Source organism: Opisthocomus hoazin, chromosome 13, assembly GCF_030867145.1.
Source record: "Opisthocomus hoazin isolate bOpiHoa1 chromosome 13, bOpiHoa1.hap1, whole genome shotgun sequence".
Lineage (NCBI taxonomy): Eukaryota > Metazoa > Chordata > Aves > Opisthocomiformes > Opisthocomidae > Opisthocomus > Opisthocomus hoazin.
This window is the reverse complement of record NC_134426.1, coordinates 25,703,781-25,714,988: the sequence shown is the minus strand read 5'-3', so window position 1 is coordinate 25,714,988 and position 11,208 is coordinate 25,703,781. Positions and strand designations below refer to the sequence as shown.

Below are 11,208 nucleotides of genomic sequence, written 5' to 3'. Positions count from 1 at the left end.
TGAGGCCCTGGCCCAGGTTGCCCAGAGAAGCTGTGGCTGCCCTCTCCGTGGCAGGGTTCAGGGCCAGGTTGGATGGAAAGCGCAGGACTGCCGCAGGGCCATCAGGCACCCCATGAGGTGCCTGAGCAGGGACGACCGGCTCTGTGTGCAGCTCGGTGAGGAGAGGAGGGCCAGGCATGTCGAGGGCTGCCTTGGTTGATCCCGCTTTCGGCTCTGCGATCGCTACCGTGACAAGTGGGAGCCGAGGCAGCCGAGCCGGGCTCTGTGGCCGCCCGCAGGCTCCGCTGCCGCCGCCCTCCCGCCCTCCCCGTGAGGCGGCCGCGCTTCCCGCCCCTTCCCATTACCATGGCGCCGCGCTGGCGCCGCAAGATGGCGGTCGGGCGGCAGCCGGCTGGGCGGTGCGGCCCTGCTTAGACGCCATGGCGGCTGCTTTCCTCGGGGCGCTGCTGCTGCTGCTGGCGGCACCTCGTCCCGGGCAGCGGGCCTGGGACCCCGGTGGGTGGAGGGCGTCAGGGGCCGCGATGAATGGCGACCTCCGGGTGGGCCGGGGGGAGGCAGCTGAGGGAAGGGGGGCCAGGAGGGCGGCTGGCGGTGCGGGGGGTCCTGCTTGGGCAGGCTTGAGGGGAGGCCCCGAGGGATGGCGGAGGGTGTCGCCTGGGACTAGGAGGTCGTGGGATTTGGTGCCCCAACCCGAGAGTGCTGGCCCCGGAGAGTCCTGCTACAGCTTTGCGCTGGGGGGAGATTCAGAGCTGCTGCTGTTGGGCTTTTCAACGTTGGTGAAGTCTGAAAAAGAAGTTCTAGTGAAGCTCCTAGCTCAGAGCCCTCAACTTGAAACAATGTCCACGCACTGCGGGCTGCAGTGTGCAATTCCCGGGTCCCAGGGAGTGAGGGGTACATAGCTGATGCCCTTCGTGGCCCCAGGAAATTAAAAAGTGTAAACAGAAGTCAGCAAGAAACGCGAAGTGTATTGTTGCCTGAGCTGTGCAGTGTCTGCATGGGCCAGTAAGTGCTGCAGTCTCCTGCCGTAACTTCCTTCTGCTGCAAGTTTACCGGGCATCTTGACAAAGGTAAACTTGTGGTGTGGAAAGCTATGGTGAACCCACTGCTCTAGCACTTTGCAGAAATGGACATATAATCCTGTACTAGGCATCATAAGAGACTTTTGTTCTACTTGAGACAATTTAAACTATAGGAAGGTAAGAATCTAGCTCAAGTGTAAGACCTAAATGTTTCTTACAGATGTTACCTTTTTCAGTTAGTGTGTACTGACTTGTTTCTTTCTTGGTTTTTTTTTTTTTTTTTAGTCTTTCAGCCTTCATTTATCCATATGTCAGGGTCCAGAGTCCATTCATTTTTTCTTGGAAATTCTTCTGGAGTTAATTTTTCCATAATTTTAAGTCCTATAGATGAAGAGACAGGTAAGAACACTTCCCCCACCGCCAAGGTATGTAAAGAAATATGTTTGATTTACTCATATTTTTTTGAGACTATAATTACTGGAGAAACCACATTGCACTTCATGTAATGCTTTAATAGTTACTGAAATAGGAACGCCAAAGGACTTCTGCTGATTAAGCCCTAAGTGCTCTGTTGACTCCTTGTCAGCTGGGCCTGAGGGTGTGCCAACTTGAAGGCACAAGAGGAGTTTAAATATGCTTCTTATTTTCCAGTCTTTTTTAAATGACAGTGGAATACTTTTTAAATTTTTATTTTGATATAGGAAAATTGCAACTTGCAAATTGCAGTGGAAGTAAAAGAGCTGGTGATTGGAACTTGAATGTAACGCCTGGTATGGTATGTAAAATACTGATTCTTCCCCAAAATGGGAAGGATTGAACTGACATACATTAAGGACTAATGAAATACTAGCACAATGTTAATGTACTAACAGCCCAGTTTGAATGTCTTGTTGTTGCCTTTTTTCCTTCACATATCCCTTTGTGTGGATGCCCTTGCTGGAGTTCGCTGAGGTGCAGCCTTGACACTGGTTCCTTGTTGTCCTCCTCCTCCTCCTCTCCCGAATTGCCTGTACTTCCTGGCTGGCTGTAGCATTTGAGGCTGTTTCAGATCTGCTGGAAGCAGCTAAGAGAAATAAAAAAGTAATGGTTTTATACAGCATGAGCTCTGGAACATCTGTATTTACTAGGCTTGCCTTCAGTGTTACGTTACACGTAATTCCTTAGGGGTTTTATCAACTCTGCACCAGTTTTCAACTGAAGGTAGCTGTAAAAACTGAAATTAATTTTGTGGTATTTGTTCTTTTCTTTAGAATTGTGCATGTGATTTCTGAGATAACTTAATCTGTGTGCATGTCTTATAGTTCTGCGTACAGGTCGCATCCTCACTGTATTTGCATATCTCAGTAGCAGACCCTTTGTCATTCCACTCTCACCAAATGTCCGATTTTATATAGGAAGAATATTGCATTGTAGTGTTGACAAAACAGAGTCGTACTGAAACTCCTCTTTCAGAAGCTGATGAATGGTATAAATAAAAGTAATTTAATATAAGCCGTCAAAGCTATTAAACTTTCTTTTGCATTTTTTCAGAACACTTCCAAAGTGACTATAAGCTTGACGAGAAATCTGCAGCTGTGTTTGCCCAATGCCACTGACTGCTGCACAACACCTCTCTGCGTGGTTGAAACGCTTCAGGTTTTAGCTTGCCGTGATTCAGTGATGTTGGCGCATCTCCTGATTCAAGCTGAAATATATGCCAACTCTTCCTTTACAGGAAATGTGTCAGGTAAGCATTTAGATATGCTAATGAAGAAATGGCATTTTGGCTGTTCTTTTCCTCTATATATGAAAAAATAAAAATTTGCGCAGCAATAAGAGATATTGAATAATCACTAACGGAATTTAACAAAAGGTTTGTACACAGCTGGAATAAACTGCAATGTGCATGGTCTATTTATTTGTATTCCAGTCCATTTAATCTGATTTTTAATTCTTTCTTTTTTTTTTAAATTCTTTTACAGAAAATGCAGCCATCATCCCAAACCAGGCGTTTCGTCCACTGGGCTCTTGTCCTTGTGACTTGACAGCTGGAGCTTGTGATGTTCGTTGTTGCTGTGATCCGGTACTTCTTTCATATTAAATTTTGATTTAGTGTTTTAAAAATTTCGAGGCTCTTTCTGTTGTCTGGGAGGAGAGGGAGGTACTGAATGCTTCAGACTAGATGGGGCTGGAGGGCTTGTTTGGATTTTCCAGTATTTCTAATGGTAAATATGACACCTCTCTATAAAATTGGTTTGATTTTTCCTGTAAGTATGGCTATAGTGCCCATGGTAATGCAATTACCGTGCTAAAAAGTGACCATTCCTTTCCCTTTCAGGAGTGTACACCAGACTTGAAGCAGTTGTTCAATGAATCATGTTTCACTGGAGTGTTTGGTGGGGATGTAAACCCACCCTTTGACCAGCTGTGTTCTTCTCAGTCAATGGAATATACACCTGAATGGTTTCCCTTCCTTTGTGTACAGTCTTCTCTTAACAATACACCATTTCTTGGCTACTTTTATCATGGCTCTGTGTAAGTCTTAAGACAGTTTATTTTCCCAACACACACACATTAGGCATGCCACCAGAATAACCTGGTTAAGAAAGTTATTTTGAAATTGGAATTTTAAGGTGTGAACTTGAAGTGCAAATGGAGAAATGTCATTGGTGCTATGTGAGAACATGGGACATGAAAGCAAATGTGTAATTATTTGTGTGAGGTAGGGAGTAAAGAATTGTTTAATTTTTAAACTTGTTTGCAGTTCTACACCCAGAATTCCTCCATTTAAGATCCCTTTACAAACTTCTCCTGGGAAGCTTTTCACTGGTTACAGACAAGGAGATCCAATTATGACAGAAGAAAATGAATATTTTACTGTTCCCCAGGTAATCACTTCATGTTCAGGAGCTTTTGGTTCCTCTTGGTTTGTTTGAGATTCTCCTTGTGTCTCACTCCTTGTGACTTTGAAAGCAGATTCTGCAGTTTGCTGTTGTGAAGTGGTGGAATATACTTTTCACCGAAAAAAAAAAAAAAAGCGGCGCAAAATCATTAATAAAAGTAAACATTATCCTTCCTGATCCCCCTGCCCATCCCCGCAAATGGTAATGTCTTAATTATTTCAAGAGTTTAAAGTGAGCTTGGTATCCCAATTAGTAGGTTATGGCTTATCATATTGCTGTATTTTTTTGTTTGTCTGCTGCGTTACTGAGCACTATAGTTGTTTTTTCCTTTGAATCTTAGTCATCTGGTTGTACGTTTTTTGAACTCCTTTTGCATTTTAGAGGCTCGTTTGTTATAATTATTTTGACAAATTAGGATGAAGCTATACTGTACATTGAAACTATTTTGAAAGCTAAGCTGGGCTTTTTAAATTTTAACCTCCCCTCTTGCTACAGATTGAAGTATGTTGATAACATCAGATTATTTGTTTGTCAAAGTGTCATATGGCTGTAGTACGTTCTTGGAGCATTTCACTAACAAATAGTCTTAAAATGAAAAGCAAAGGGCTAGAAAAGGGTCCAACATACTTATTTCTGTTGAACTGCCTGCAGCAATCTGTGGCTGGACAGTGTGTTGGAAATGCCCCCGTAGCTTATCTCCAGAACTTCGATGTCAAATGCCTTACCAATCTAGCATCTTACTGGGAAGGACTGCCCCATGACGTGAGGATAAACAGTGGTACTGGAGGTATGCGGTGTCAACCCTAACAGAAATGTGTTTTACGTTTCGCAGAGCTGCTAGAGCAGAACAAACCCGAGGGCTGTTGACATGGTAGCTACATGTCATATCTTTGTTATCTGGTGGCTGTAGTTCAGCATTTGGAGATGTTCTGTTCCTGTTTCTGATGACCTTCCAGCAGATGACCCACTATTTCCCAAGATTTGGGATATAAGAAACAGTGTGGTTGGCATTTGTTTTCCATTTACCTGTTTCTGGTGACTCATACTGGTTACGGCTCCACAGGACAGAGCGGAGCATCTCTTCCACTTTCTATTTTCAGACTGTTGCAGAGCCCTTTTTCTGTCAAGAGGGTGCAGTATTACCATTTTAGAATTAGTGAGAAGTGGTTACTTCTTGCATTACAAAAGCATATACTTAACGGATTGTGCTTCTGGAGTTTGAGATTATATGATTACCACCATGAAGACAGTTTATTTTATGCTGTGTAATTGTCTAATTTTCTTCATCTGTGTTACCTTTGTAAGACCCAGAGATAACTAGCTATGCTCTTGAAGTACATAAACTGTTTGGTCCTTTACCACAGTTAAATTTTCTAAATAATTTTCTACTCCATTTTCATAACAGCAAGTTTTGCACTCTGGATGTGAAAACAGCATGTCTGTCTCTTATTAGTCAGGATTACTGCAGTGTGTTTTTTATTCTCAGACTTCATCCAACAAAATGTCATCTATAGGACCATCGCTGACATGGGCAAATTCATCACTGAAAGCGGTATGCTTCTTCCGTTTAATAAATATGTTTCTTACTTTATATGGACTATATAAGAAATAGATGATTTTGATGCCTAAAATGTTTACTTGCTGCAATTCTTAGGAGAGCTTTTGTATGTTATCTAATGCTCAAAAAGTAAACTGTTTGGTTTACTGCAAGCAGTAAGTATTTAATTTACCCCAATGTCATTTAAAGCTGGTCAAGAAATCGGGTCCCTTAGCTTACATTAAAAGCAATTTTTGAGGAGAAAAATAGAGAACGCTTTAAAAAATCTCCAGGATGAACATGCAGGTGGGATGGGCAGACTGTAAGCAGATGTATGCCTCTCTTTTGGAAGCTCTTGTGCCTTTTTAAAGGCCTTTTTTCAGCCAATGAAGCAGTTGTTTGATGTAGAACAGTGGTTCCCAGCCAGTGGGATGGTAATGGAGCACAAATTAAACTAATGGAACCCATGCTAATGTGTATTTCTGGGCAGCGATGGCTCCCTGGGAGGGATAAGATGAAAGTAGGGTGAGTCCCAAGTCCGGAGAAGTGCATCAGCTGGTGATGTAAAGTCCAGTGCTGGGCTCTTCAGGAGAGCATTAGCTGCAAAAGGACCTGGAACTGCTGATGTTAAAATACTGATAAGCTAGGGGATTGTACTGTCGCACTGTCCTAATAAGATGGGACTTCAACGGCAAAATCTCAAAAAGATGAATGTTATAATTTCCAGAATTTTGTGAAGAGTTTTTTAATGTGTTCTTTTTCATCTACAGTAACATAGCTTGCTAATTAACAGTGCTTTTCATTATGGCCTTTTTTGTTCCTCTGCCAGAAAGCCTTCATACTGCTGAGGTTCTGTGTCAAAATGTCACTTTTGCAGAGCATTATATGTTCATTTGGAAAGACAAGAACATAGAGCAGATAAATGTCACAGTCTTCCTCGGAAGTTTATGTGATGGAGGTATCACGAAATTTCTTTCACGATTTTCGTTTTTTTTTGTTCAGCATGGAAATTCTGTGGTAGAATCTCTTATTTACTAATACTTCGTAAAAATAATTTCCCCTGGACTCTGGAAGTAAAATTTGTGGGGCTGATTTCCACTAATTTGTATTATTTTGAATCTTCTGTTACTAATGAAGGATGGGTATTTGTATCCTACATAGAGCATACTTTTTTCCTAATGTACAGAATACTTTTTGCTAATTTATTTATTTAAAAGTAAAGTAATAATTTTTTTTCTTGTACCAGAAACATTGACACAGAGATTCACAGTCAAATTTCTAAGTTTAGAGGCTACTAATGCAGCAGAACTGTTTAGGAATCCAGGTATTAATACTTTATTTTGTCTCTTAATAGTGAAAAGAAAAAAATTTTGTACTGTACAGATTATTATCAGTGACTGTTTTATATCCCCTTCATACTTCTTTATGTTGCTAGCTCCCACCTTCCTGTCATAATGCACTGCCAATTGTAATCGTGGTGATTTGTTCTTATGCTTTTGTTGTATAGATTATGATTATTTAAAGTGAGCATATTCTTACTGTAATGGAAATGTCTGTTCATTTATTTCAAGATTGATGACATTTATTATTAAAACAATGCTAATGCTTAAAGATTCTTATGCAGCGTTCACGATTTACCCTTCTATGTTTAGGTTATCAAGTTGGAAAACCAGTGAAAGCTGCAAATATGAATGCTTCTGATACTTCTGGAAGCCTGAACATTTGGCAGCCAGGTACTGGCTTGTGAGGTTGCAACTTCAACTGTAGTTAATGCTAAAATATGTATTTTGTTTATTTTTTATTTTAAATCCATATTTTAGTGAATAATCTGTCCCAAATTTTGCTATTCTCAAGTACCCCTAGCCTTTATTCAGACATCAGTGAGTAAGCCTCTAATGCTCTCTTGGAAAACTGAAGTTGAATGGACTTGTATCTATATTTGAACTAGACCACTTGGGGTTTTGCATTCTAATGTTTGATATTTTTGCACAAAATTGAAAGCTAGACATGGAAAGGTTGATACAAAAAAGCTCAAGTGAGATGTTTTCATTTCATAGCTGGCAGAGGTTTATGTACATCGGCAACTTATACACCAGTTTTATTCGGATTAGATTCACTCTCTGGGTGCATTCTGGAAGTTGGTATTAATGAAGATTGCAGCCTTTTAAGGTGAGCTACGTAGGCTGAATTGTTTTTCCCTCCATCCTTCTTGTTGCTTGTTACGTGATTCTCTACAAGTGCCTACTATGAGCACTGTTACGTTATTTTTAACTGTTCAGGTATGCATTTCAGCATTCTGTGGTTGATAGTCTCACCTTTTTTTTAAAAAAAGGGAAGTTATAATAATGGTTTAACTCAGATCTCCCTACATTCAAATGAGGATTATGTTTGGGTGGAATGCTTTGCCATTTCTTCCCTTCAGCCAATAACTGACCTTATGATATAATAATATTACAAACGCAGGGTGTTAGACAGTACAGATTTACTTTTTGTGTAATCTTATGTTCTTATTTTGTAGAGGAAATGTGACTGAGAAATTGAATTCATTAATACAAGCTACTCATGTTGGAAAGAGGGACAATTCAAGTTACAGTGATCTAAATGACTGGGTGAAAATTATACGTAAGTGAGGTTTGTGGTGTTGTTTATAGTCTAAATATGCCCATACTATGAATAAAACATCTCAAACCAAAATGTAATTTCAAATACCGAAAGATGCTGATTGTGTGTCTGGATCCATCCATCCAGGTATGTGTACACACACACACACATATAACTCAGTATGTATGCAGATACTGCACTAACATGTATTGTACTGTCAGCCTGTACACATATGACTTGGTATTTTAGTTCTCCATTGATAAAGTACTCCTTTATGTATATTTTTTGCTGTGTTTCTGTGTGACAGTTACCAGTATTTCACTGGACTATGACAGTAATACAATTATGGAAAATACAATGTTTTCCATAATACTTCTGTTTAAATAACTCTGTTCTCCTCTGTAGGTCTTGATCCATTTAATTCAGATACCAATGTGAGCAGTGGAAACTTAAAAGGCATTTGTCCAGATATTCCTGCGAATCTGAATATTCGCATAATGTTTGCTGATGTGGGTGCCGTACAAGGGATTCCCCGGCAAGAGATTCTTGCTGTGCAGATCAGGTAGAGAAAGTTGTGTCTCTGGCTATCTGACAAATAAATCTTTAATTTTAAGCCTTGCTTACCAAACATATCCAGCCTAAATTTTACAGGCAAAAATGTTATTTTGTTATTTCTAATTTTTACATGCCTTTTATTTGTATTTGCAGGCCAAATTCCTTTGATCAGAACTAGGTTTACCTTTCTCCCTCTGAAATTAAAATAACAGTAATAAAAATATTAATGGTTAACAGTAGATAGTTTTGCTACTTAACTGAAACATTAAATAAAATCTATGATGCGGCCAGTATTATGCACATGCAGAGCATTCGATCAGAAGAATGTTTTAACTTCTTGTCACGTGGCAGAAGTGACAACATTGTCCTCTGTTCTGGCTTAGTCCAATGCAGAGCTTTTCTTGAGAGCTGTGGTAAATGCTTTGCTCTTTTGTAAAACAGGGACTTTTCACTTTTTGCAAACATTTTTTTTTTCCCCAAGTTAATCCCAATCAAATACACCTGTTTCATTTTACCTCATTTTCAGACTTTGCAATTTCTCTCCCTGCATGGTGTTGAAAATCCAGAGATCATCAACTACCTCTTAAATACTGTGTATTTTGTCCTTTCAGGGTTATGTTTAGGCTCTAAATTTCCATTTACAGCCCTCAAGTAATAGTTATGCATATTCTTACAGCTACTCAACAGTCATATGGCAATTCCAGTGCGGGCTTATCTGTGACAACACTGTCAGCTTTCTTCCCATCACTGCTTCTGTTCAGTTTATTAAAGTGCCAGCTCAGCCACCCATTCCAATGACGAGGTAATTTTTGTAAAAACATTGATACTTGATATTATGTTAAGCAGATGCGAATAGCATTGAGCAAAAGGTTACTTTGGTTTGGTGCAGTACAGAGCAAGGCCTGGTTCGAAGATTTACCGAGTTAACGATTCTGTTAGTGACAGTTTTCCCCAGGACCATGAAGAATGTGAAGGGCTGTAAATTGCCCTGCGAAGCTGTCATTTGGTTTCGATAAGCTTCTGTGCTGTTTACTTGAGCGGATAAAGGGTGCTGAGTGAGGCTCCCAAACGATGCATTGTCTGAAAATGTTCATCACAAAAAGAAACATCTGGCTAAAAATGACAGAAATGGAGTAGTGGAGAGGCTCCTGTTCCCATTAGAGAAAGAGGTCAGAAGAGAATAACGAGAAGCTTGTGGTTTAGTTTTGGGTTTTTTTCCTGTAATCTGGACACCTTTTTACCCTGTTTTTTCCACTTGTGCTGGTGTTCTGCTACTGTAGTTAATAAATCTTAGGGTTTCTTTTCTTCAGATTTCAGATGAATTATACAGAATTTGACTGCAATCGAAATGATGTGTGCTGGCCACAACTTTTTTATCCAGTGACACGGTTTTACACAGGTAAAACTAATAAGCAATGTGGAATGCTATGATCTGGCCGTATTTCTTTGCAACGTAATTAAATGTGTGGAGTTTAGCCTGAAAGAATGCTTTGTAGTAGGGAATTAAAATTCCTCTTTTAGAAAGCGTGGTCCAAAAAGTCTGTTTAATTTTTTCCTTGATAATGCCTTAATTTCTTAGTTAGACTAGTGGAAAAAATAATTACTAGGAGTACTTTCTGGATGAGCTTGAAATTTTGTGAATGTCTGGCAGAGAGATGCTTTTTCACTCCCCCATAGAGTTTGGAGGGGGTTATGCTTTCTAAGGCAAAGGAGATTATATCGCTTTATGATACTGTTCTGTTTCCATTTCCTCCATTGTGAATGCGTGTCATTGCCCGTGAAGAGTGGAGGGAGACTTTGTTTCTCACCAGTGTGTGCTTTTCAGTCGGCCCACAAGTTCCAGTAAAAATTCGCCATCTTGGTCAGACAGCTACCTCTGTGGTGGATTATGTTTCGTGGGAAATGCTGTAGATTTAACGTCTGGCATTTCAAAGGGCATCGAGGCACTTGGGCTCTGTTCTGAGAATGCATGGACGGAGGCAACTGCCCGTGTTTGTGATCTGCACAGCTCCAGGGACTGAAGTTACAGACAGCACCAAGGTTTAGAAGTAGGAAGCATCTTAATTCCATGTTTTGTGCTCCATTATTTTTTTCAGGCCATGCATATACTTTATGGGGTTGTTGTCTAAACTAAGTTGTTGTCTAAACTAAAATTTAGCTCTGACATGCTTATACTTTTTTTTTCTTTCTTTCAGGAGAACCGTATTCCCAGTGTCTTGCTAAAGGCCTGTCGTTGGCATTTCTTGTTTTACTTGCAGCGATTATGAGTAATCCTTGGTTTTCTAAATTATTCAGTTCCATAATTTAAAAACCTTGATGTAGAGAACTGCTTTTTGTTAGTATTTAAGTACTGTTGGGGAATATTTGTGGATAAATATGTCTGGATTTTTTAGCCATTTTATATAAACATTTGAAGATACATAAAGTGAATACTCTTACAGCGTACAGAAAATGCTTGTGTTATTTAAAAAACTACAGAAGTAACGGAATTATTTTCCAGTGCATTTGGAGGAGCAGGAGTGGAGCCGCCTCCCGCGGGCCCACCTCTGCCCGCACCGGGGCTGGTCGGGCCCAGAGCCCGGAGAGGAGGGGCCCTGCTCCTGCCCAGCGCGCT

General features: G+C 40.4%; 1 protein-coding gene across 3 annotated transcripts; it reads left to right on the top strand.

Annotated features, from left to right (window-relative positions):
- Positions 1-350: 350 nt before the first annotated feature.
- Positions 351-11,061, top strand: TCTN2 (tectonic family member 2). Of its 3 annotated transcripts, none has more exons than XM_075435072.1 (18): positions 351-495; positions 1,305-1,418; positions 1,721-1,794; positions 2,550-2,745; positions 2,981-3,081; positions 3,337-3,533; positions 3,763-3,886; positions 4,553-4,688; positions 5,388-5,453; positions 6,316-6,396; positions 6,685-6,762; positions 7,091-7,171; positions 7,496-7,607; positions 7,957-8,060; positions 8,445-8,601; positions 9,271-9,396; positions 9,905-9,993; positions 10,790-11,061. In XM_075435072.1, the coding sequence occupies exons 1-18, from the start codon at positions 420-422 to the stop codon at positions 10,900-10,902; spliced, it is 2,025 nt and encodes a 674-aa protein (XP_075291187.1). In that variant the 5' UTR covers positions 351-419; the 3' UTR covers positions 10,903-11,061. The 3 variants fall into 3 exon arrangements, with proteins under 3 accessions (XP_075291187.1, XP_075291186.1, XP_075291188.1); XM_075435071.1 differs by having other exon boundaries at positions 6,268-6,396; positions 10,790-11,060; XM_075435073.1 differs by lacking the exon at positions 351-495 and having other exon boundaries at positions 1,368-1,444; positions 6,268-6,396; positions 10,790-11,060.
- The last annotated feature ends 147 nt before the right edge of the window (positions 11,062-11,208 follow it).

Excerpts from the sequence above, each read along its gene's own strand:
- TCTN2 (XM_075435071.1), top strand. The coding sequence starts at position 420 with ATGGCGGCTGCTTTCCTCGGGGCGCTGCTGCTGCTGCTGGCGGCACCT. Across the intron at positions 3,082-3,336 it reads TTCGTTGTTGCTGTGATCCG|GAGTGTACACCAGACTTGAA; the intron begins GTACTTCTTTCA and ends TTTCCCTTTCAG. Across the intron at positions 3,887-4,552 it reads AATATTTTACTGTTCCCCAG|CAATCTGTGGCTGGACAGTG; the intron begins GTAATCACTTCA and ends AACTGCCTGCAG.